The sequence below is a fragment of the Schistocerca americana genome, chromosome 1, assembly GCF_021461395.2.
Source record: "Schistocerca americana isolate TAMUIC-IGC-003095 chromosome 1, iqSchAmer2.1, whole genome shotgun sequence".
NCBI lineage: Eukaryota > Metazoa > Arthropoda > Insecta > Orthoptera > Acrididae > Schistocerca > Schistocerca americana.
The window spans coordinates 234,513,288-234,541,133 of NC_060119.1; the positions used below are offsets into that span (position 1 = coordinate 234,513,288).

Consider the following 27,846-nt stretch of genomic DNA (forward strand, 5'->3'; position numbering starts at 1 on the left):
TTTATTGAAGCATGCCATTGTGAAAGACTCCGAGGGCACATCTTACTTCAGGCTTCCTTGATTTATCGGCCGTAACATCTTCTGTCCAAAATCTGTTAATATTCCTTTTGAATATGATAACTACATTCTTAATTGTATCAAAGAGGGAGTTCACTTCAGAAAAGAGTAAATATACATACAGACAGATTGGCTGGCCAATAGTTAGATTCAATGGAGCTATTCCAGTACTTATGACAAACATTTTAGTTGTTTAACCTTCAAGTTGATGGTTGCTTTCTGACTGAATAACTGAATGCAATGAACGTATGTTATAACTCTGTCTTTATTAATAAAATTTTGATGGTTTTTATGCAAAACATTCTAGCTACACTTTAAACGTACTTCAACAGGAGCATCAAAAACTACACAAATACTGCTAAGATGATAAGCAAACTACAAGCCAACCCACCATCTCAGTTAATGGATGTGTTTGTGACTGTTTCTACCAGGTAAGTTAGCAATGACAATTTTACAGTTTAATTCTCATTTATAAGAAATGACAACTGTGAAGCATTCAGGTTATTATAACCGCAGAAGACTGTATTATTATTTTGCCCCAAAAACAATGCACAAGATGATAATGTGACACTACAAGTGAGGAACATTTTCACCTCTAAGTCTGTCAACAGACACAACTCCAGTTACTGATCTGAGAGCAAGAGATGTGACAGTGAATGAGTAATTACTAAAATCCACCCAGCCTACACACCATCGGTTTACTAGTTTGGGGTGGGGAATAAGGGGGGCAGGGGCCAGGGCACAGACTTGTAGTGTACCTGTAATGTATTATAAACTGTCAGCTTTTCTAGAAACAGATAGAAGCAATAACTTCACCAAAGGAATGAAGTGTGACCTGGAAGAGAAATATTTCCTGGGTATATCTTGAAACTTTACAACATAACTAGTTGGTGTCTCCAGATATCTTACACATATATTCTTTGGGGATACTTGAAATAATGTAAGTAAATCAATTTATACAACATTGTGCATGAGATATTGCAAGGCAGGTTGAATGTATTACTCCAAACTACAGACTGGAATTCTTGATTGCTTGAGACAGCTTCCAAACGAAATCTATGGTATTTTGACTCTTTTTCCATAAATTAATGCTGCAAGTACCATAAATTTACCATACAAATTAAATATTTTTATTAATCAAACAATGGAAAATCTGGGATGGAATGTAGCAACACAACGAAAAGGAAAGTTGCCACTCACCATATGGCAGAGATGCTGTGTTGCAAAAAAAAAAAAAAAAAAAAAAAAAAAAAAAAAAAAAAAAAAAAAAAAAAAAAAAGACTGTCACAAAAAATTTGTGACAGCAGTCTTTTTGTTGTATCTATATGCGACTCAGTATCTCCAAAATATTTTTGTCAGACACACACACACACACACACACACACACACACACACACACAGAGAGAGAGAGAGAGAGAGAGAGAGAGAGAGAGAGAGAGAGAGAGAACCATGTAGGACCGTATATATTGAGTCTCAAAATTAAATTTCAAAATCTGAGAGACAAGAAATTTGGAAGTTCAACATACTGAACGAAACGTACACAACCACAATTATATATGCCCATTTTTGCAGATTTTGTATCACACATGTAGTAAGAAAATTACAACAACATGCAAAATATAATCTGTCATAGGAGTTGAAACACAGTACGATGAAATAATTCCCTTTGCTATAATACTACTTATAATGTAAATAACTTCCTCCCTCTTTCTGCCTTGTTTTACATATTTAATACAAATGCCAGGTACAGGGTGTACACAAAGTTCCAGTTTCAAAATAATTTAGAGAGAGAGAGAGAACCTGAGCCGTGGCTGGCTCACGTCATGCCTTGTTTTCTTATCATTGGTTACAGTCCAGTGGTGTCTTATTTCTTCTTCAGTTACCGGCATAATGTTGCTGTCTTCCCTCTGTGAGTGGCAGCAGCAGTGTCTCTCGATACTAGTACAGCTGTACTATCTTTGGTGTGGCGGATATATTTTCCAGGTGTGTTGTGTGTGAGTTGGTCGGTTGGGGCAGAGCAGCGAGGAAGTCTCCGTGGCGCGTAGTCAGGCTGGAGCCGCTGGCGGCGTGCACACGCTGTTGGAGTTGTGAGCGTTACGAAGTTCATCATCCACCGATCCTTGACACTAAAGTTGAGTGCTCATTTAACCTACTATCAAGCCTTAACTCTTCATTTGATCCTGGTTGTCGCTTTCTGGGAGATTCCCGTGGCCAACAACGTATGCGCACTGAAGTTGGCTAGAATTGCAGCCGTCTTCCTGTGTGGTTTTTAACTTAATTTAATTCATGCCTTCATTAATGAAGTGTACCAGCAGTATCTCCTGCCTTGTGGCCATTGACATTCCGCTTACCTGCCCTGGGCATTGACATAGTTCTCGGCAGTGTATTTTCCTCATGTTGATGCTGTCCAGCACAGCAAATAGTTCAACAGCTGAGGTGTTGTTTGTAGTTTTGGGCGTTTATTCTGTCTTGGCTGGACTGGGCACTAGTATCCACTACGTTGTGCAATTGACATCTTGTCAATTTTGCGGGTCGGATGGAGCTTAAATTAAAAGTTTGAAATTTCTTTGTCTGTGCTTTAAGCAGTGAGATTGTTTGCGTTTCGTATGTGGCCTTCAGCCGAGTTTTATGTGAAGCATTTTAGGATAAAGCCTTTAGCCTATTTTGGTTGAAATTTAGAAGCTCTTTCCTTTAGGCCTTAAGTTGTAAAATTGTTTTCCGCATGGTGTATGGCCTTCACCCTAAAGAAGTGAAACCTCCAGAAGAACTTCTGTACCTCAATTCCTTGCTTAGGCCTTGTGTCTTGGATTTTCGACGTCGCCTTCAGCCGATTTAAATTAAATCAAAAGAGGTCTTTCGTTAAAACCTTGAGTGTTTGTGATTCTTGCTTGTGTGATTGTGTGTTTTAACAAATAAAGTTCATCTACATCTACATTTATACTCTGAAAGCCACCCAATGGTGTGTGGCGGAGGGCACTTTACGTGCCACTGTCATTACCTCCCCCTCCTGTTCCAGTTCGTGGGAATAACGACTGCCGGTAAGCCTCCGTGCGCGCTCGAATATCTCTAATTTCGCATTTGTGATCTCCTCGGGGGGTATAAGTAGGGGAAGCAATATATTCGATACCTCAGCCAGAAACGCACCCTCTCAAAACCTGGACAGCAAGCTACACCGCGATGCAGAGCGCCTCTCTTGTGGAGTCTGCCACTTTAGTTTGCTAAACATCTCCGTAATACTATCACGCTTACCAAATAACCCTGTGTTATATGTTAAGTGCAACTGGCAGTAACTTATTTTGGCTTCTTTCCACAAATAAAACCTCATCCGCTCTGTCCTATTAACCCAGGAATTTCAGAACCAGTGCCCAGAATGACATCAAATATAATCATCATATTATTGACATCATGGGGACAGGGGGGGGGGGGGGAGAGAGGGGAGGGGGGGAAATCAGATACATAGGACCACAGATGTTCCACAGTTTGCGCCCGAGACACCCAACATAACTGTCTCCATGAAGGATCACATGCTGCTGGTAAAGCTCTTTTACAAGAACGGTGAGTGGGTGCCAGTAGCCCAGCAGAAGTCTCTGACATTCAAGGATATGAAAAAAAGGCATTGGTCTAATGTCTGCTAAGGGTCTGGAGAAAATTATTACAAAATTTGAAACGACAAGTTCCTGTGAAGTGCAATGTGGCAGAGAGAGGAAAGCAGCTGATCCGACATCTGTTAAAGATGTGGCCACAGCACTGCAGGAGGGATCGAGCAGTGATGTGCGAACATGCAGTGAATGGGAAATTCCGAACACGGAAATGCCTGTGAGCACGGTGCATTAAATCATATGAACCATCCTGCATTGCTATACACACAAAATCACCCACATTCATGAGTTGCTCCCTGCTGACTTGCCAGCAAGACAAACGTTTGATCTGGAATTTGTTGCTCGCACGGAAGGAGACATGAAATGGCTGGGGAACATTCTGTGGATAGACAAAGCCCGTTACCATACCCAAACGCATGTCAATATGCAGAATTGTAGAGTAAGGGGAATAGAAAATCTGCACGCACAGCAATAAGTAATACTTCATTCTGCAGAGGTGACTGTGTAGTGCGAGTTGATGGCACCACTTATTTGTATCGCATATTTGCTCGAGGATATCAGTCCTGTGGGTACTGTTAACTGTATTGTCACTGGTAAATGAAATGAGAGCCTTTTATACACCACTGTAATTATAACTCTTCAATAGCATGGATGTGGGGGTATGATCATTTTTCTGTATATGGCACTCCTCCACAAATTGTGCAGCCATTGAAGCAGCTGCTATAGAGGCATTTCAACTTTTGATAGAAAACAGGGAACAGCACACTGAACATGTCTTACACCAGTTACAGGACAATTACAAACCAGTGTCACATTGCCTTTTATGCAGCTTTTGGCCCCAGGACAATTAAACACCAATGTCATTTTGCTTTGGAAGTGGTTTCTGGCACAGGATAATTAAAAACAAATTTTCCCCATCTGATGTGGTAAGACCTTGCCATGGTGGATAGGCTTACCTAGCTAACAGTACCACAACTGTTGACTGTCGAATTCGTGGAGTCATACACATCAAACAGTACAGATAGTGTAACTCGAACCATAGCCATCATACTGTGATTCATCTGTCATTTGTAGCCGATCCCATTTATGGTAAGACATTTACAGTGCCATCTATTTGTAAAATTTGGCTCCCTGGCCCCTACCCTCCAATGAGGTTTCCCCCTGCATGAGTAATACATAGTTCAAATTTGATGTCTTTCTGAACAATGGTTGTCTTTCTAGTGTTTTCAAACTGGAACTTTAATCATGGAATCCAGTATGCAAGTAACTGCTTAATTTCTTTCTGAGTTACATTTTCAGGATGTATACATGGACAAGCTAAAAAAAATTGCTGGATTTTTCCTGGATTTCCCAGTTAAAAATACACTTTTCTGTGTTAAGAGGGAGAATGTAAAACTTGTCAATCCTTTGAACGGTTAAGGTGTTATATGGCGGAGTAGAACTATCCAGTTCTTTAAACTCAGAGAGAGGGTGTGTGTGTGTGTGTGTGTGTGTGTGTGTGTGTGTGTGTGTGTGTGCACGCACACTTTCATATTACTAAAGTATAAATTTGAATTCTATAAAACACAGCACCTTAATTTCTAATTTCCGAAGCATTGAAATAGAGATTGCGATGCACTTTTGTAAGCCAATTATAGCTCATGGTACATGATCTCACCAGCCAATCATAGAACACGTGATGTGGTCAGCCAATAGTAACATCACTGTTAAGTAGTGTGAACACTCAAATAGGAAAAGTTACTGGTTTCAATTAATATACATAGTGCAGCTACAAGAAAAGCTGAGCACTCACATATAATACTGCTTGTTTTTTGCGTGGGCTACACTTTAAAGATACATCATACAAAAGTGCCAGTAGAATTTTATATAATGACATAAATGTCTGGTGTTACAGGCACAAAATTCTTTTAAGTGGCTGGTCCTCAAAGTGTTTAAGTCTTAAATGAGAGTCAGACATACTGTGATTTAAGAAATTCATCTAACATTCTCACACGTAACGTAATTCATCATGCATAAAAGGAAATTTACTTTCAAAGTAACACTTCTCAAATCACCACCATTCACAATACTTTCCTGTGACCTGTTAGAAATAGGTTTGTTTCAGCAGTCGCCAGTGTGTGCCAGGAAACAGGTGTTACTGCCTGTGTGCAGCTAGAATGACATAGGAAGCCCATATGTTCGTACATATATAGCATTAAGAGATCTTACATTACATCATAAAAGAAACAGGACATAAGAGGCTACTACAAGAGCATCAGGATTTCATACCCATGCTAAAATACATAATTTAGCTTGAAGTGCATAATGAAGTTGGCTCCAGTCTGATATTAAGCTTTTGGGATGTAAATTTTCTTGGTTTACCAGTACTGTATAATTTCCATGTTTGGTTATTTATAATGGCATAATGCCATATGTACCAGAATATGAAAATGTGCACTTGAAATTCAGCGAACAGTTGATGTAACCAACAGTGTTGAATGAAACACTTTGTTTCAAATAAATTGAAAAATAAAATCAGAAATCTGAAACTGCACATGCGTGACATTTCCGCTTGTTGCTACTGGCAATACAGCTAACGGCAACACTTCTCGTAGCCGGAAGCGGGAGAAGGTACTGCTCGTACGCGACTCAACTGTGCATGCACATGAGCCCATTGGCAACAGCTAAAATGAACGTAATGTAAACAATTGTGGCATCATGCTCATCGGAAGCAGTTTGTTGTTATGAAGTATTGCACAGTCTTCCCCCTCAAGCCTTTGATACATTTTGCTGTTGGTAGACACTTATGTACGCACTGTGTTTTGTTGTTACAAATGGCGCATTTCCCTTGCAATTTAAGTTTTATTTTGTTTTTTGTCTCTTGTTTATGTTTTATTGCTGCAGTGTTATTCTGCAGTAGTGAGAAACAGTAATATTCATTGTTAGATCATCAGTTCTTACCAGTCAAAACTACAAAAATTTAACCGAAAGCTGAAACACTAAGAAATTCCCGACTTTTTCTGATTTTTCTCACGGACAAAAAAATTGCCAAGTTTTTCCCAGTGGTCCCAGAGCATGTACACCCTTATTTTTCTAACCCTCTTAATTCAGCATATAATTTCCAGGGTACAGATTGCAACAGCATCAACAGTTCACGTGGAAAAGTTTTAAGTAAATAGTCAATAACTGTGACTCATTTAAACCACATGCACTTGAAAATTCTGTTTCCAAAAATGTATAATTTTACTAGACAAAGACCATTATGAGCGAGATCTCACCAACGCTTTCACAGACAGAAATTACCCTCTCCAAATTTTACAGAAACATGTCTGCTGTGCCTTCTCTTGCCAGTCACATACCACACCCACCGTCCAGCCACAGAGGAACGACCCCCACAAAACTTACTATCAACCCGGAATGGAACAACTCAATCACGTTCTCTGCTGAGGTTTTGACTACATCTCCTAGTGCCCTGAAATGAGGAACATTCTCATCATCCCTCCTGCAGTTTTATTACTCTGCTGCCTGCCAAATCTACAATATCCTTGACCATCCCCATTCAATCCCTCCTCCCAACCTCTTTCTCCATAGCTCATATCCAGATATAGAGTGAGGTGTGGATTTGTCCCATACATGCTCACACTACATAAAACTCTAGTCCTGTCTTAGCCATTTCTTACCCAATGAAAGGCAGGAACACTGCTGAAGGCAGCTGAGGTCTACCAATTTAGCTACAATCACAATGTGGCTTTCAATGTGTACATGACCATTTACCAGCTGTCTGCATGATTGGCCACTGCTAAATTGTGTCCAAGACACTGCTGGACCACCTAGTTGTCAATCAGGCCATGCAACATGGTGTGCTTTAAATCAAAGACTGTGCCATCGAGATTCTTCCCATCAACACTGGTTTCTGTCAATTGCATAGGTAGGAACACTAAAACACACTCTTCTAACCCCATGTCTCAATGTCTCAACCTTTTCCAGTCCCTGTCATAACCTCTCACTCCAACCTTACACATATCTCTTAACTCCCTGTAACGCCCCCCCCCCCCCTGCCCCTCCCCCCTCCTCCCAACTCTTCCCAAGTTCATCGGCATAGCTCTTTTGATCTTTTCTCTGCTTCTCTCCTATCTTTTTTTTTTATCGTTGCCAGCACACCCTCCTGGTACTGCACCCAGCAGCCACTATCCTGTGCCTGCATACACCTAGTCAGCATTACAGACTTTCTGCTACCCCTACCCACTACCCTTGCCCTCCCTGCCCCACACCATTACTGTTCCCCCACTATCAACCCCAGCCGGGTCTCAGCACATGAAGCCAACAGTGGACGTTATCCAACAGCTTGACAATATTCAACAGTTTTCTTTCGAATTCACTTGTCTGCTGCTCAATATCACCTCTGTGTGGTTAGTAGCTGTCTATCCAATTCATACTGACGTTAGTTAACGAAGTATTATAAAAACAGAAACTGAGTTTCTGAAAAATTCTTGGTGGGCTTTGCTAAATCCTGGGGATAAAAGAGCATGTCCGAAATTCCATTCATGAGAGTAGAACCCGGTATTCACACAATTTGAAGAATATATAAACAACAGTTAAACAAAATAATTTGATAGACATATAATTACATGTATTAACTATCACTCTTAAATGCTATGTTGTAAACAAATACGTAATTGCTACGTAATTTAACAATTAGTAAAATCAGTCTTCTGATAGTTTTTAAATAGGCACCATGAACACTGCTTCAGTCAGTCACAACCAAGTTTCAGCCGTGTACCTGTCAGTCAACCCACATGAAGTTACATTTGAGCACAGCCAACTGTACATAGCTATTTAACACCGATTACATAATGTTCATACAGGCAGCTTGTTTTAGCAAGGGTCTCAGAAGTTATTCATATTACTATAAATTGCCATTTGTTTGTTTAGACTCCTCGGTGTCTGTAGCTTAATTACCTTTTTGTGATAGTTAAGGAGTTTATTATCCAAAAGTTTATCGTCGGCATCAATATGGACAGTGGTGAGTATAAAATGAAAAGAAACTTTGATGGTGTTGATATGAATTATTTAAAAATTGCTTAAAGCACCTAATAGCCATTAGCTGGACAAAGTAAAAGAAGAATTATGAAACATCAAGAAAGGTTAGTAACCTTACAAAGTTGTCAGTGAGGACAACCCCTGTTCATTTACATCATACAAAACAACTCTTTGTGTAACCTACCTTGTCATCTTCATCCTGTTTTTTGTCTGTTATTTTTTCAACTTTGACAGTCTTCTTGCAAATATCCTCTTCATTGGAAGTGTTTCCTTTATTTTTTTCCTCTACCTGTTTCACAACCTGAATGCTTTCAGACTGTTTCTCTGGGCCAGTAGCTGGCTCTTCTTTACGAGATCGCCCACGATCTATTCTACCTCGTAATTCCTTCTCTTTGGTATGTTCCTCCTTACGAACCAGTGCTCTAGAACTATCCCTATCTTCAATTTTAACTTTTTCTTCTGTTTTTATCTTTTCTTCCAGTCTTTTCTCTTCCTGTTTTATTTGCTTATCCTTTTCATATTGCTTTATTTGTTGTTTCTTCTCTTCCTGCTTTGTTTTATCTTCGACTTTTACTTTCTCTTCATTCTTCACCTTTGATTTCTCAGTCTTCTTCTCTTCTTTAGTCAAGTCAATCTGCATAATCAAAATTTAAAAAATCAAGTTTAAGAAAATCTTTGACACTAGAACAACATAAAAGCAAATACTGAACATTAACCTCTAATGTACAGCAAACACAAATCGAACATTGAGTGAACACTTATTCCATCTGAAAACTTCCTGGTAGCAGCCCACTTACATACGGTCTCTCAGCACTTTAATACTACCTCTTCCAACACCCATCTTGAAGTTTCCAAAAAACCTCACTCAACATCAAACTACCAAGTTAATCCTCGCCCACAACTTCCTTACCTTAGGGTCAGACCTACAAACAAACCAGAAAGCTTTGGAAATCAAACTGACTGCATCCTATGCCAACCTCCTGAAGAGTTTTTTTTTTTTTTTTTTTTTTTTTTTTTTTTTTTTTTTTTTTTGGGTGTCATGCTCCTCTGTTGTTCTGCCCTACAAAGCTCCAACATCTTATTTTTGATACAGTATTTGTGACAGTATTATGCCTTTATATCCCAGTTTCTCTAGAAGTTGGCAACTGATTTCAGAAGAAATAAGATTATCTGTGATGTAGAATAACCCAAAATAGATTTTGAAGATTCTGAAATCCATAAGTTTTGATTTTGATCATCCCTTTATAAGCCCATGCAGTAACTAAATCAGCTAATACATATCTTGAGTAGTTGTAAAATTTTCTTGCAGTATATCTGAAATAAGTGCTAGATAGTGGGTGCATGGGACAAGTCTTACAGCAGCAACAGTTGCAGGGAAAGGAACTGTTGGATAAGGATGGTAATATAAAATTTGACAACAGAGTTGCATATATTAGGAGGCAGACAAAAACTGGAAGTAGGTAGTGTGGGGAGAATCTGATCACCCAGAATTACTATGACCTACGGTGTCTCAGAAGGGACCTACACCAGAGCTATGTTTCTCAAGGTAAGCCCAGAAATGTCATCATCTCATCCTGAAATTCTCCCCACACTACCTACTTCCAGTTTTTGTCTGCCTCCTAATATATGCAACTCTGTTGTCAAATTTTATATTACCATCCTTATCCAACAGTTCCTTTCCCTGCAACTGTTGCTGCTGTAAGACTTGTCCCATGCACCCACTATCTAGCACTTATTTCAGATATACTGCAAGAAAATTTTACAACTACTCAAGATATGTATTAGCTGATTTAGTTACTGCATGGGCTTATAAAGGGATGATCAAAATCAAAACTTATGGATTTCAGAATCTTCAAAATCTATTTTGGGTTATTCTACATCACAGATAATCTTATTTCTTCTGAAATCAGTTGCCAACTTCTAGAGAAACTGGGATATAAAGGCATAATACTGTCACAAATACTGTATCAAAAATAATGGAATTTCCTGGATGGAGAAAAACAAAATAAGTGAAAGGCAACCACTCACCTATAGAGGACTGGCGCACAGCACACACGCAACAGAAAAGAGTCAATACTAGCTTTCGAACTCTCGCTCTTTTATAGTAAGAGTATTCACAACCACACAGACATTCAAACATGTGCACGCACGCACGAACACACCCCATTTGGGTGTGTGTGTGGGTGTGTGCACTGACTAGAGAAAGAACTCTAAAGCTAATGTTAACCATTTTCTGTTACATATCTTAGTGTGTCAAGTGCAAGTTCTGTACAGGTAAGTGGTTGCCTTTCCCTTATTTTACATAATAAATCAAAATGATAGGCATTGGTGCATGAAATGCCTTTCCCTCACTTGCTGCTGAAACAAGGTCCAGAAGTAAACAAGACCACATTTTGAAATCATTGTGCATGACAACTGGAAAGTAAATCTTTGGAAATAATTATGTGGACAGTTTCGTATAGCAAATTTAAAATTAAAATGGCAACTGATGAAAAAGGCACAATGGTTAACAGCACAATTACTATCATGACCTTCACATGGTTTATATATCTGTGACTGCAAAATTCTCCCCCCCCCCCAAAATCCAAATTAGAAAGTTACAGAAATAGTGAAAAACACAAGGCATGGTGGGAAAGTAAGTGTACTGTGGCCACAATTGGCTTTTTTTTTGTTTTTGTAGTTGGCAACACTTGACAGGTAGAGGGGGGGGGGGATCATCTGACCAGAGTGAGCATCACAGGAACATGGTGGTACATAAACTAATGTTGCATGAAAGATGTCAGTATGAAATTCCGCCATTTTTAGCGAATCAAAACGGTTTATGATGAAGGCTGTATGAACAGAAGAAATGTGTTTAAGTGATGTAGGGAGTTTAGTGGTGCAGCATAAATGATCATGACGAGCAAAGGAGTGGAAGACCTTCCATTTTTACTGATCAGTGGGGTGCAAAACATTGAGGAAGACTGTGAACTAGCAGTCGATGAAAGTTTTGCAATGTTTCCACAACTCTCCAGGACTCCCTTATACATAGCACTAACAGAAACGCTGGGATACCACCAGCTGCGCGCAAGACCCCAAACAGCTGACAGATGAGCACAAGAAAAGTTGGGGTCAACAGACCTGTGAGTTTCTTGGGCAACTTGAACTGGAAGGTCAGGATTATCCGAGCTCTATTACGACTGGAGATGAAACACCCGCTCATTACATGCCTAAGACAAAAAGACATTCGTCACAGTGGGGTCACACCTATTCCCTACCTGCCAAAAAATTCAAAACCACAATTTCGGGCAAAAATCATGGCCTCAATGTTCTAGGACTGAAATGACATAATTTTTGTCAAATTTATGCCTGAACAATACTGTGAGACCCTAAAAAACTCCCCCGGAGCATTCAAAACGAAAGTAAGGGAATGCTGACAAGAGGAATGTGTGTGTTGTACGACAAAGCCCATCCTGAAACAGCCTTAGCCACCAAGGCACTATTGGACACATTTGGTTGCTAAGTTTTGAACCCCCACCCCCCTTTGGTATTCCCCTTCTTCTCACCTCCCTGAAGGCACGCAAGAATGAAATTAAATTTTCAGTCAATGAGCAGAAGCACAAAGAGATTCTGAAGAGAGAAAAAGAGAGAGAGAGAGAGAGAGAGAGAGAGAGAGAGAGAGAGAGAGAGAGAGAGAGAGAGAGGGGGGGGGGGGGGGAGCTGGCAGCAGAGTTCTTTGAGGAGGGCATAAAGCAGCTCATGCCACGGCTCACCACATGCAATGAGTGGGATGGCAATTACGTGGAAAAATAGGCAACAAGTGCATCAACAATACCTTGATTTTTTTTCCAAAAACATTTTTTATAAAAAAAAAATACTATATGAACATGTCTCGACTATTGTAATCAGGTAAATGTTAAATACCCCACCCCTTCAAATCTCAAATTGGGAGAAACTCGTACAATGGCACGAGTATCCGTATGCAGTTTAAACAATGAACTGTATTGCGATCACCTGAACTAAGTTGAGAATTCGAAGAAACAAGAGGAAACTATTCTTACCGTACTAAGCATTGTGGATCTTGAGCACAAATTACAAGAACTTCAGTAACTTTTTGACAAAATGTTTGCTCCTGCCCCTTCCTCACTTACTATTTAGCAACAGATGTTATCAACTACTGTAAGGAATACAAATAAGCAATCCACGTAAGATATCAAAGACCAGTTTCATTTAAAAAATAACTGTACATATATTTATGGTTAAACAATATCTGTGTATTGTAAATACAGGAAGTATTAATTTTCAGACCAAAGAGAAATTAAAACTGATGAAGTAGGGAAGTTTGAACATTTCACCTTTTCTTTGACTTTTTCCTTTTTTATTTCTTTGATCCTGGTAGACTGCTGTTCTGGTGGTTTCTTCTCATCCACTGAAGATGGTTTTGGTTCCTCCTTTTCACTCACTGCAGTCACAGCCAGCTGCTTTGATGTGACTTCTGTGGATTTCTCACTAACTGCAGGTGGCTTTTCCTGTAATAGATAATTGCCATGAATCAAAACTTCTAAAACCAACACAGTTTCTTCCAACCTAATTATATAAAAAGTATCCTTCAAAAATTGGATCTGAAGCTTCCTTTGCCATTTAGCTATACAATTAGGGAATCAACAATTCTGTGACAATTTTGAAACTGTTATGGATGTAGGAGGATAAATGTAAAGATATGACTAGTTTTGAGATTTTCAAAACTGTAGTATTATACAATAAAGTAGTTCTCATTTCTTAATTACATAGCAAACAAACTTCAAATGCTCCATAGGAATCATGTGCATTACCATAATGATAAAGTCCTAATTATAGCAGATTCACAGAGGATATCAATATAACGGCAAATCATACCCTCACATGGTGGTGTGTTCACACTACATTAATCATCAAAATGAAGTTGGTTTGAACATAGTATAAGCACTAAAGAAGTACCAATAGCAGTAGCTGAATTTATTAATGATTAATGTAAATTAATAACTTATTCTTGAAAATGGTCATATGGTAATTAGCCGGGGTGTCACCTGTCGAAGTATGCAGGGACATGGTGGGAACGAGACAGTGAGCTGCTACGTGCAGCATCAAGAAGCTGTGCTGTGGGAGGGGGAGCAAAGGGTAGAGTAGAGAAGTAGAGAAAGGGAAAGAACTATCCAGGTGCACTGGCAAGAGTACTATGCAGATGCACTGGCAAGATAAAAGGCAGGGGACAGGCAGGTGGGTAACAGGGACTGGTGAAAGTTGAGCCCAGGGAGGTTACTGGAACGGAAGATATGTTATAGCGAGTTTTCACATGCAAAATTTAGGAAAGATAGTGTAGGTGTGTAGAATCCAGATGACAACAGCAATATGAAAGTGATGGACTGCTACTCACACATTACAAAACAGATAGAAAAATATTCTGAAGCACAAGGGACTAATAGTGCAACTTTTTTGTGATGAACGCTAAACAAAACAGAGGGTCCCCTGTTTCATATGACAAAGTGCAAAATATGAATATTACTGTATGTTGAAAAAAAGCTACAGCTCCAGTATTGGAAACATCACCAATTTTGTTACATAAAGAATTATATAACATGACAGAAGTATGGGAACATAACTTTAACTGCACATTCTAGATAACTTGGACATCTTTTGTCTGTGAGCAATGCTCTACCACTGCAACGTATTTCCAGTCGATCCATGATGGAGCTTCCACAGTACTGAATTATCAGATTCTATCAGATTCAGATTTGGAAACAAAAAGTGACTTGACTCGTATTAAGAGTAGCAAGCGAAACTGCTATAGTGTGGGTACACATACACTATGTGATCAATAGTATCTGGACACCCCCAAAAACATATGTTTTTCATATTAGGTGCATTGTGCTGCCACCTACTGTCAGGTACTCCATATCAACGACCTCAGTAGTCATAAGACATTGCAATAGAGCAGAATGGGGCGCTCAGTAGAACTCAGGGACTTCGAACATGGTCAAGTGATTTTTGGTGTCACTTGTGTCATATGTCGGTAGGCAAGATATCCACACTCCTAAACATCCCTAGGTCCACTGTTTCCGATGTGTTAGTGAAGTGGAAACATGAAGGAACATGTACAGCACAAAAGAGTACAGGTCGACCTCATCTGTTGACTGACAGACCGCTGACAGTTGAAGAGGCTCGTAATGTGTAAGAGACGGACAGCTATCCAGACCATCACACAGGAATTCCAAACTGCATCACAATCCACTGCAATTACTATGACAGTTAGGAGAGAAGGGAGAAAACTTGGATTTACAGTCGAGCGGTTGCTCATAAGCCACACATCATGCTGGTAAATGCCAAACGATACCTCTCTTGGTGTAATGAGTGTAAACATTGGTTGACTGAACAGTGGAGTGATGAATCACAGAATACAATGTGATGATCCAATGGCAGGGTGTGGGTATTGCGATTGCCCAGTGAACGTCAGCTGCCAGTGTGTGTAGTGCCAACAGTAAAATTTGGAGGCAGTGGTGTTATGGTGCGGTCGTGTCTTTCATGGAGGGGGCTTGCACCCCTTGTTGTTTTGCCAGGTACTATCACAGCACAGGCCTACACTGGTGTTTTAAGCACATTTTTGCTTCCCACTGTTGAAGAGCAATTTGGGGATGGCGATTGCACCTTTCAACATGATCGAGCACTTGTTCATAATGCACGGGCTGTGGCAGAGTGGTTACACGACAATACCATCCCTGTAATGGACTGGCCTGCACAGAGTCCTGACCCGAATCCTACAGAACACCTTTGGGATGTTCTGGAATGTTGGCTTTGTGCCAGGCCTCACCGACTGACATCGATACCTCTCCTCAGTGCAGCACTCCTTGAAGAATGTGCTGCCATTCCCTAAGAAACCTTCCATCTCCTGACTGAATGTATGCCTGCGAGAGTGGAAGCTGTCATCACGGCTAAGTGTGGGCCAACACCATATTGAATGCCAGCATTACTGATGGAGAGCGCCATGAACTTTTAAGTAATTCTCAGCCAACTGTCCGAATACTTTTGATCACATAGTATAAAGTCCCTGACACAATGGGTTGTGCTTGGAGGCCTCCCTGAGAGATGGATCTGTTCCATTAGAAAGCAGGGGCACTTCTTTTTCCAGTAACCATTTGCAGAGGTTGTGCTAACTGAGCACTCATACATGGAATTGCCCATTTGTATAAATGACGGCAACAGTTGCAAAAAGGAAAGCATTTACAGCATGTCTTGGCTTCAGTGATAGGACAGAATGGAGATGATCTAAGTAATAGTGAAGGCACCACTTCCATCAGATACAATGTGTACTAAAGACACCAACTAGTACAGAACAGAGATAATGTGGTATTTTCGATTTACAGGGATAAATGTGGTTTCTTTTCATTGTTCTCTTCTTAACTACAATGTCAGTCTACGAAAAATCTGTAATCATTTAAAAAGAACTGCCCAGACAAGAATTATTTTCACTGAGTATAATATTAATGGAAAGGGCTGAAATGCAATTTGGTAACTCAAACAGCAAATTTAAAAAACGCATGAAAGTAATGATTTAAATGCTGAAACACGGGCAAGATGCTAATGTCAGCAATAGCCTCATAAATTACTCTAAATATTCTAGATGACGTTTTATTTAGATTTTCAGACACACTACAAACATTTATCAAAAACTGACAAACATACCTGCCAAAAGGTGATGAATAATGGAAAAATTTCAGGAAGAACAACAAAACTATAGTGTTATCAAAACATGAGCTACTGCTTCTAATACTTCGTATTACAAAAAAGTCGTATGGGAAGAGGTGATACTAAGAATAAAATAATGTTGGTGATGGAACTCTTCCTCGAATCAACTGCTTTTTTAACTTTATGAAATTAAGCAAACATAATTAGGCAATACGTAATCAAAAGAAAGTGAAGCTGTTACTTGCTTTAAGTTACAAGGTATTTATGTGCCTTAAATTTCACTGGTAACCATGGGAACTGACAAATCTGCTTCTTGTTGACAGTAATAATGAAGCAACGTAATTCAGAGAGATCAGCAAATTCTTATATTAGCCATTAATCAAAATTTACTAATCAGGCTCAAGTCCACCTAATTCCAAAGCAACAAAGATAACTCACCTTTTCTTTATCTTTCTCCTTTTCCTTTCCCTTCTCTTTTGATTTGTCCTTTTCTTTTGTTTTTTCCTTATCCTTCCCCTTTTCCTTTACTTTATCCTTTTCCTTCTCTTTTTCCTTTTCCTTTTCCTTTTCTTTATCTTTTTCCTTCTCTTTCTCTTTCTCCTTCTCTTTTTCCTTTTCCTTCTCTTTCTCCTTCTCCTTCTCTTTTTCTTTTTCCTTTTCCTTATCTTTTTCTTTGTCCTTTTCTTTCAAAGTGTTGACCGGAGTTGCACGATCTCTATCCCTTATGAGGCTACGGCCTCCACGATGGCGAGCCCTGTTCCCCCTCGGGTGATTAACCATAGTGCAACCTAACTTTCGATAGAAATCTTCAAAGCTATGTAAGAATCTGTTGGCAAAAGTGGTGATGATCAGCTTACATAGAAATGGTCTTCTGCATTCATAAAAAACCAGAGAGAATACATTTAGTTCTAATGTTTACCTTTTATATGCAACTTTAACCAGGTTCGTATTGCCACTAACATCACCAAACCCCAACTTGTGAGTGATTGTCTTCCACTGATTATGATTTGTGACACGATTATATCCACCAAGTTTGTCAACAACCTGCAATGAGTAGCATAAAAAAATGATGTAAGTGTCTCTGTTCCCACTCACTTTGGTCTGCACAAAACAAAGAAGCTTCACAAAAATATCTCCTAGCACATTGCAAGCCCTTATTTTCAAGTAATTTTAAATACAGTTACGGTACCATTATATAGATGCTGGTTTGTGAAGTGATTCACGGCCCCAGACTCTCATATTTTGCAATAAATCTAAATCTGCTTAAGCAAAATCATAAAAACTAATAATTGAGGCAAAAAAAATGTTGTAAAAACTAACTCCAGTAAGATAGCAGTGGTGAAAAACAGGATATCTTAATTTACAAGAAAGTTACAGAAACACAACAACAAGTTATAAGCATTCTGCTGGCCTAGTAGAGAACTGAAGGAGATTAAGGTACTTAGGACCAGGATGAAAGTAGGGTAGTGGTTGTGGTGGTGATAGCAGTAGTAGTCTCCCCCCCCCCCCCCCATTGGAACAAACAGCGATGACAGGTGTTGAGAAATGAAAATACTGCACCCAAATCTTTCACTGAAAAAGAGATAGGACAAAAAGATGAATTATAAAGTAAATATCAACATAGTAAATAAACCAACTTACCAGAATTTAATAGAAAGTGTTTGTACAACGAATATATTTAACTGAAATTTTCAGAAACATGTGGAATGTTGTTAGTCTGACTTTGTCACTAGTCTTCACAAATTTAGTTATTTGGGTGTCCCCACTTACTTCATATTTTAGCACATGTAAAATACCTTGAAAAGTTTATAAAGGTCAACATCCCTTCCAGAAATAACAGGCCCTTTATTAATGGGAGTGCCACGATCATCCATAAATTTGTACAGCTGGGCCACAAAATGGTCCTTTTCTTCCCGTGGTTCATCATCCGAGCCCTAAAACGAAATATTTATTACGGAAAATGATGAAGCTTATTATTATTACTATGACAATATTGTGGAGGCAATATCATAAGCATTAAATAACATTACTTCTTGAATGTTACTTACGTCACTGTCAATTCCGTCACTATTTGCACTACTTTCATCCAGACCAAACAGCAGGTCACGGTCCCAGTGAGGTGGCAATTCCTCTTTGTCAAGAAACTGTAATGCCTTTTCAACCGCTGAAAGGAAACGTGCCATGAAATATCAGCAGTTTAGCATGACTATATTTTCTATATTATTGTGCAATGCAAAAGCAGGCTCCACTTTTGGCAGAGCAGAAGAAACAATATTACCACAGGTAGTATAGTTAATAATTTCATGTACAACAAATCAACATATTATGGCATATTCTCTAATACTGCTGATTACATACCAGTCTTTAGGGTATTATTATCAACCTTCCCTCCTATCTCCCTGGTGAATTCAGTGGCCTCCTTTTTTGGAACTGTAAAACTAAATAAATTTCCAAATCAACATTTCCAACCATGAAAGAGGATACAACAGACAACAAAAACGAGACTGATAAGAAAATGGAACACAGCAATTTGGTGTAACTGCTTTATACACAAAAAATTACAGCATACAAACAGTTACTGTGTTAACTACCTTTAGATGTTTACTAAAATTTATTTTATGAACTGTTCTCACGGTACCTCGAAGCGGACAATTTCTAATTTAAGTGTAAGATGTTAATGTAATTACTGAGGTAATATTTATTTCCGTAAGACCACAAATCTGATTGTACAATCTTTAATATATCACAAGCATTGTACAGATTACACAATATAAGTGAAGTACCATTATCTGTTAACACTAAGCACAAATCTGAAGTAAACAAAACCATTGACACCATACAATGGAGGATAACATTTTGAAGAAACCAATGCGTATAAATTCTATATTACGACAAAAGCCACATATATCTTGTGCAATAGCAAAAATTATTGCATGTGTCAGTGACATCCTGATATGTAAGAGAAGCTGAATTGACTGCAGCAGAAAAGGAATGCTGACAGTCATTTACATGGAATGCTTCAGCTTAGTTATGGGCACTATAGTTCTACATCGTACTACAGGGATCTCAAGAAACTAGATTATATCTGATATAACAAATGAAGCACAGACCTGCATGTAACATTTCTTATGGCAATTAGCACTTATGTAGTAAATGAATAAAAATTGAAGCACCACTCATTCCAAAATAATGAAAGTAAAAAGCTTTATACTGTGACAAATAAGAAATGAAAATAAACACAAATGGATTTTACATATTAATGTGGAATTTAATTTCTCTTGCAGTTAAGGTACTTGAGAAATAGTCTATACATAACATACAGATCTTGCAAAATTTCATAATTCCAGAGAGGTAAAATTAGGGTTTTTTCAGTTATTTAGAACTCAACAGTCATTCCTCCATTAGGACAGCCCTACTACACCAACAGTGTGTGCACACTTCAATTTCACTACCTTCAATCTTTCAGTAGTTTGAAAACACAACACAATTTTGAAACTGATCCTTTGAAAAACTATAAATATTACTAGAAAATTAAAATTTCAGGAAGATTACTCACTATCTGCCATCCTTGAACGATCGCACTAAATATTCATCACGGACACGGATGCGTACTGTATCTTGGGCAGTTGGTGCCACTACAAGACCTGGAAACCAATTATCTTTCTGTTTCTTTTTGTCTCCAAGCTCTACACAAACAACTTTTCCAATATCAGCTTCTTTCTCCTCCTTCTTCTTTCCCTTGCGTTGACTCTCTTCATCTTCATCACTGCTGTCATCCCTGGAAAACAATTGTAAGGACTGCCATATTTTCTTGCAACTACAGTAGAAGCCACGCAACATAAGAAATTATTTGCAGTCAAATGTACATATCATCCATTTGTGTCTGAATGCAAATTTCAGCTCCTTGCTGCGACTTTAACAACTTGGAATGTAAGGAAATCTAAATTACGAGTATAATAATTCATAGAATATAAATTAACAAGTATTTTCTGTTTCTATTATTGTTTTTAAGTTTTTTAAATTGTTTGTATACCACACAATTACAAAACTTCAGAATATACAACATTTTCCATTTTTCTGATACTGTGTGGTAAGAGTAGGAGCTGGCCCTCTGAACTACCAGCTCATGAAAGGGCAACATACAACTCGGCTCCCCTCCACGCACGCGCGCGCACACACACACACACACACACACACACACACACACACACACACACACACACACACACACACAGAGAGAGAGAGAGAGAGAGAGAGAGAGAGAGAGAGAGAGAGAGAGAGATGGTAAAACAATTCCAATGTATTTGAATATCTAACATAGAGCCTTGCTTATTGTTAATGCAAACGAAACCTTAAAATGAATGCGTACATCAGTTGAGATCACTGGTGTACGAGTTGTGAGAGCTACCTCTCCAGCTGTTGAACATGAGGATAGTAGCTTTCTCATAGTTTTAATCTGGGAACAGATACCATTACAAAGTTTTGGAGGGCTGTGCAGTAGTATTACAGGAATGCTGACTTTAAGCCTCATACTGTGTGGTGGAAAGCCAGCTGGATTCACTGTATTTAAAAATTTGTGTGGAAACAGAGTTGCATCTTCAGTGGTGATTACAGTATCAATTAACTGGTTTTCTTTATCTTCACCTATTACTTTTTCCAAAATATTATTTTTATTTCAGGTGCTGCTCTTTCACAAAGCCAATGGTATGGATTTTGTACCAGATTGACATTAGGATCAACTTAAGAAATTAACCAATCCAGGGTGTATACGTGGGCAAGGAAAAAAAATTCCCGGATCTCCCAGTTAAAAATACACTTTCTCCCGGGGGGGGAAACACTTTCTCCCGGGCGAAAATACACTTTTTCCATGTTAAGTGACAGTATATGTTCCCTCAGGGCAGTAAAATTTATCAATAATTTGAATGGTTATGGTTTTATACTGTGGCTTAGAATTTCGCGGCACTTTAGAAAACGAAACTCAGGGAGGAAAACCATGTTTTGGAAAGTTCTTTAATGTGCGGCAACATATATGCTGCATATTTTTGTATTATGAAAGTATAAATTCGCATGTTACTTTCCGAAACATTGAAATCGGAATTGCAATGCGCTTTTGTAAGCCAGTCATAGCTCATGTCATGTGATCTCGCTTGCTGATGACGGCGGATATTCATAGCATAGGTCAAGTGACGTAGTCAGCCAACAGCATCACAGTAGCGCAAACACACAAACAGGAAAAGTTAATGGTTTAAATTAATATACACTGTTTCGACAGGAAAAGCAAAGTTTTCATTTTTAATATTTGTCGCAAAGATTAATAAGCTACAAGAGAAACTAAGCTTTCACATATAATGTTGACATTTCCTGCGCGTTTTACACTTTACGATGTCACATAAATGTGCCAGTAAAATGTTTAATACCAACATATATCTCTGATCTTCTGGGCTCAAAATTCTTCTAAATGGCTTGTCATCAAAAAGTTGATTTTTAAATGAGAGTCAAACTCTCTGTGATTTAATAAATTCATCGTACATTCTTGTACATAATTCATCTTGCGTAAAAGGAAATACACTTTGAAAATAACACTTTTCAAACCACAATTCGCAATATTTTCCCAAGATCTGTTACAAATAGATTTGTTCCAGCAGTTGCCAGAGAGTGCCACATACAAGGCATCCCCGCACTTGCACAGCTACGATGACGTAGGGAGCCTGTATGTTCGTATGAGTAAAACATTAAAAGATCTTACATTATGTCATAAAAGAAACGACATCAGAGGATACTCCACGAGAGTCAGAATTTCTTGAACCATACTGAAATGAATAATTTGCATTAAAGTGCACATTCGTATGTCCAGATTCCCAGTGAAGTAGGCCTCGATCTAATATTAACCTTTTCAGTGTTGTTTTCGGGATGTAAATTTTCTTGGAGTACCAGTACTGTATTGTCTCATGTTTGTTTCTTTATTATGTCATAATGCCATACGTGGTAGAACATGAAAACGTGCGCTTGAAATGCAGTGAACAGTTGAAACTAGCCAACAGTGTGGAATTAAACACTTCGTTTGAAACATACTGGCTGCCTCAGCGGAGAAGATAAATAAAAGCCGAATTTATTTAGCGAAGAGACAAAAATAACTTCATATTTATGCAAGGCGATTATTGCTTGACTGTCAGAAATGTGGAAATAAAATAAAATTTGGAACTAACAACATACTGCAGCCTTCGATAATTATGTGGATGTATTTTAATTCACTTGATAGCTCCCAGCCACAGAAATCACTTTTCTTTCCATTTGACCTGAGAGCAGTAAACGAAGAGGAAACAGCAAAATCACTAAATGTAAACACAGATCACATGGATTTACGATATTTAGAACCGGGGCAACACTAGATGGCACAACATTACCAAGTTCCTCACTGGCACACATATAACTACACTCATATGATATTGTTTTATTTCCAATATTGAATAATTGTAATGTAAACTGAATATCACCATATTCAAGGTGTACTCATGTTAGTTCCATACAGGTCATGATTTAAAATGGGCCTTGATAACTTCAGGCCTTGTTTTTTAGGTATAACTGTCAGTTTGCTGAAAATCACCATAAATACGAAAGTTAAGCCACCTATCAATTATCATATCATCTATGATCTCTTAAGAGTACAATCAATAGCTTCAATAATATTGTGTTTACAATAGTTGTTTAAAAAATATGTATAACCTACGTCCTAATAGTATAGAGTACAGTTTTAGTTTTTGGGAAAATGTGCAGTAAAAGTTAGTAATAGAGCACATACAACTGACCACAGCATGGATAAACCGGTTGGGCTCATCAGTATGGGAGGTATGACAAATTTCTCCACCTGCTGTATCTGTGAAAATAGTAGTTTCAATGACATTATTTCACATAGTTTTAATGTGTGGAGTGGTAGCATTACGAAGTTTTGAATTATTCAGGTTGGATTGTAGTATTCCAAACACAATACAGAGGTTTTCTGTCACAACTGATTGCAAGAAGAAACGCGAATAGCAAATTATCACAACACAGCAGATCATTTTCTTTCTTCCATTAGGTTATAGCAGAAAAACGGTAAATTTTTGTTTAAGGGAGGATGTAATTGATTTTGGTCCAAAAAATTATTTTTCAAAATTGTATTTTCTTGATATACAGTCTAATCTATGTAGTGTGTGAATGTTATCATGATAGCAGCTTTAGAAAGGCCTTTAAATTGTTAAACTGATTAACTCTGCACTGGCAGCCACCCGCACCTCTTCCAATATTTGGGAAACTGCTTGCTTCAGCAGAATTTTTGTCAATGTGAAGGCTATTTTCTTTCAATACCTTTGGCTGACATCTATATCTCTGGCTGACAACTATATCTTTGACTAAAAACTTTCTTGCATGTGGTTTATTTACATTTTGACAATACTAACACATATTAATAGGTTGAAGGTTGAATTCACAAACCTTTAGGTGGAAGTCGTGATTTATGCATAATGGGTGGTGGATAAACTGTGTTTAGGAAATGGAGGTTTCATGGAAATCGGTTTACCAACAAAAAAGAGGAAATAGCTTCAGCATCAAAACGTAGGACAGGAGAATTGTACAAGTGCATGAATGATGTTGACATGGATTCCACTGGACTCAGACTTATTGATTTAGAGCTTCTCTGCCAGGTTATGAAGTTTTCATGTTCATGTGTTAGCTGCAAAAATACGGAATGCATGATTGTTGGTGAGGAAAGAAGAGTGGGAATAGCTTGTGATTTTGAATTAATTTGTAATTCGCGTGGCTATGAATTTTCATTTTCATCCTTAAATAACGGACACTGGACACTGGTACCTATGAAAGCAATTTTAGGTTAGCATATGCTCCGAGATGCCTTGGACAGGGCAGGGAAGGAGGTAATTTATTGTGTGGTTTTCTGAACATGCCTCCACCTTCTGCAAGGCTTAAAAAAATAAATAGATGTCTGATGCTGTATGTGATACTGCCAAAGTTTCTACGAAGAAAGAAAAGGAGGAACTGGTGGAAATAAACCAAAAAGAAACAGATCCTGGGGGTAGATATTTATGACAGTGAATCTCCTACAAATGTTGCTAACCTGTGTGTGTCAGTAGATAGGACCTGGATGAAAAGGGGTCGCACATCTCTGTACGGAGTTGCATCTGTTATTGGTATTAACTCAGGTTAAGTTTTAAAAGTAGAAATGATGTCCAAATACTGCCACTAGTGTGCAACAAGGAAAATGTCCAACAATGAAGACAGTGAGAAACTGTGGCAAGATAAGCATGCAGTAGAATGCTACAAAAATTATAGTGGCTCAAGTGGGGGCATTGAGGCCGCTGCAGTTGTGAAGATGTTTTCCATATCTGAGGACCAGTATGGTGTTAGAAATACTGAATACCTTGGTGATGGGGACTCCTCTTCATTCAAAGCTGGAACAGATAAAAATCTGTACAATACAACAACAGGAAAGTTGGAATGTGTTGGCCACATTCAAAAGACGCTTGGTGGTAGGATTTGTCACTTGCTGAAAGAGAAGAAAGGTGAAGTACCTGAGGATGGAAAACCAATAGGAAGAAAAGGCAGCCTTACATTGAAAGAAACTGATTCTCTTCAGTTCTTTTATGGGAGAGCTATCAGGAAAAACACACATAATTTAGAGGCAATGAGGCATGCTGTGTGGGCAATTTATTCCACAAACTATCCACCGACCAAACACCAATGCACAATCTGTGTCTGAAAGAAGATTGGTGTAAGTTTAACAACAGAAATGAGAAGTATTCACGTGAACACTCATTACCAGAACCTGTTATGAATGCAATTAAGCCCACATTCAGGTTTCTAGCAAACACTGATTTATCGAGGAAGTGTCTTCAAGGAAAGAGACAAAATGCAAATGAAAGCCTCAATAATTTAATTTGGATTAGATGCTCAAAAAGGACATTCTGTGGACTTTAAGTACTCAAAATAGGTGTCTATGATGTAGTTTTATGCTACAATAATGGAAATAATGACAGAATTGAAGTGCTGAAGAGAGTTGGTATACATCGCGGTGTGTTTACAACAAAACTCTTACACCATTGACGAGAGCAGCGCCAAGAAAACTAACAGATCAGTGCCTTGCCTGCAAATACGAGCTAGGCCGATTCAAAGAGGAGAGAAGAGAAACTTGGAGGATTTAGAGTGTCAGTATGGAGGATTTTAAAATTGAGGTAAGCTTATTACATGTAGAAGTATGAGAAGAAAATCTTTGAACCTCATTTCTCTGTTTTTCATTTTTTACATTATTAGAAACCTTTTCTCAAAAAGAATATGCGACAATGCTACGAAATTTTCAGGAAATGTTCGCAATGTGTTGCTGTCTCCCTGAAACTAAAAAATATGAGATCCTGCAATAGCATCCTGATTTTCAGATGATTGTATATTGAAAAAAATGTTAATTTTGGATGTGCAAATTTAAACATTCTGTTATGATACAATTTGTACCAGAAATTAATAACTGTACTTCAGTGGTCTTATAACCTTCTCAAGACATTACAATAAAATTTTCAGGTGAATTGCATGGTTAGAATTTGAGTTATGGCTTTCTATAAAAAAAAACAAAAAAAATTAAAAATTCCAATTTCTCACAAAATATTAATCCTGCATATTTTATAATATTTTTCCATTACAACACAGCTCTTTTGCTTTACACATGCAAATTTTAGATTTGTACATTAATTAAAATGACTAACAATTTTTTAAATGTTTACATTTTCAGTTACACTCCCCTTAAAAAATATACAGCCTATGTTTGACTGCATGTTTATTAGTGTGCTGTGTAAAAATTTGAATAAATCAGTGAAGGATTAAGATTTTTGCTTAGGTATAGAAGAGAGATAAAATAATTAACAATATTTTAGACGGAAGAGTGCAACTAACCAGTCCCTAAAACAAGAAACAATGAATCTCACAACTGTCAACTTTCTGAAGAGGACCAGTACTCAAGATGTGATTGTACATTCCAAACGATAACAGGAGAAATGGTACAATATGTTATTTCGAGCTGCACGAGTTACTGCCCCTTCCACTTTCTTCCTTGTTTGGTATTGTCGGTAACATACTTAACAGCAACACTGACACCAGTGAAAGTACAGACATCCATTCAAATAAAGTAATGCTCATCATCTCAAAATGACAGGTTTTCAGGTCAATTCACAATGGACATAATGGAACGGAATATCAAAACATAACACAGTGGCTTTTAAACAGTAGTATTCATAAGTCTGTTAACAGCATGGGACACAGTTCAATATCGTCAACAAATCTCAAGAAGAAAGTTTTATCACTGACAGTATGGTGACAACATTTGCTAGCACTGGAAGGGAAGCTATTCTTGAGACATTCATTCATATTATTGTAATGTATTTTGCGCATGAGTGTCCCCTCAGTTTATGTTGTATTATTTTATTTTCATTACACTGAAAGGATTTGAAGAAGAGTTGATTTTTTCCTATCAGTTTTGCTTCACAAGAGAGATTCATTATCTTAAAGTAAAAATGATTTCACAACAAAGAAAATGCCTACATTATACGAACACACACACACACACACACACACACACACACACACACACACACACACACACACACACACACAGAGAGATATATATATATATATAGTTATAATAGAGGGAAACATTCCACGTAGGAAAAATATATCTAAAAACAAAGATGATGTGACTTACCAAATGAAAGTGCTGGCAGGTCGACAGACACACAAACAAACACAAACATACACACAAAATTCAAGCTTTCACAACAAACTGTTGCCTCATCAGGAAAGAAGGAAGGAGAGGGAAAGACGAAAGGATGTGGGTTTTAAGGGAGAGGGTAAGGAGTCATTCCAATCCCGGGAGCGGAAAGACTTACCTTAGGGGGAAAAAAGGACGGGTATACACTCGCGCGCACACACACACACACACACACACACACACACACACACACACACATCCATCCACACATATACAGACACAAGCAGACATATTAAAAGACAAACCAACTCTTTGTCTTTAAATATGTCTGCTTGTGTCTGTATATGTGTGGATGGATATATGTATGTGTGTGTGTGTGTGTGTGTGTGTGTGTGTGTGTGTGTGTGTGTGTGCGCGCGCGAGTGTATACCCGTCCTTATTTCCCCCTAAGGTAAGTCTTTCCGCTCCCGGGATTGGAATGACTCCTTACCCTCTCCCTTAAAACCCACATCCTTTCGTCTTTCCCTCTCCTTCCCTCTGTCCTGATGAAGCAACCGTGGGTTGCGAAAGCTTGAAATTTGTGTGTGTGTGTGTTATTGTTTCTATCAACGTACCAACACTTTCGTTTGGTAAGTTACAGAATCTTTGTTTTTAAATATATTTTTCCCACGTGGAATGTTTCCCTCTATTTTATATATAGTTAAAGAAACTGTTTCTTTCCCAACATCTGGC

At 38.3% G+C, this 27,846-nt stretch overlaps 1 protein-coding gene across 1 annotated transcript in view; it reads right to left on the minus strand.

The window, feature by feature from the left end:
* The window catches only part of LOC124622025 (AT-rich interactive domain-containing protein 4B-like), a 157,185-nt gene that overhangs the window by 67,623 nt on the left and 61,716 nt on the right, over positions 1-27,846 (minus strand). Inside the window, exons 6-14 of the mRNA XM_047147619.1 lie at positions 19,930-20,151; positions 18,732-18,811; positions 18,422-18,537; positions 18,170-18,307; positions 17,293-17,417; positions 16,959-17,199; positions 16,812-16,865; positions 13,010-13,183; positions 8,860-9,309 (exon numbers count right to left, since the gene is read on the minus strand). Coding sequence (XP_047003575.1) covers positions 8,860-9,309; positions 13,010-13,183; positions 16,812-16,865; positions 16,959-17,199; positions 17,293-17,417; positions 18,170-18,307; positions 18,422-18,537; positions 18,732-18,811; positions 19,930-20,151 — 1,600 coding nt within the window. The remainder of the gene's footprint in view (positions 1-8,859; positions 9,310-13,009; positions 13,184-16,811; positions 16,866-16,958; positions 17,200-17,292; positions 17,418-18,169; positions 18,308-18,421; positions 18,538-18,731; positions 18,812-19,929; positions 20,152-27,846) is intronic.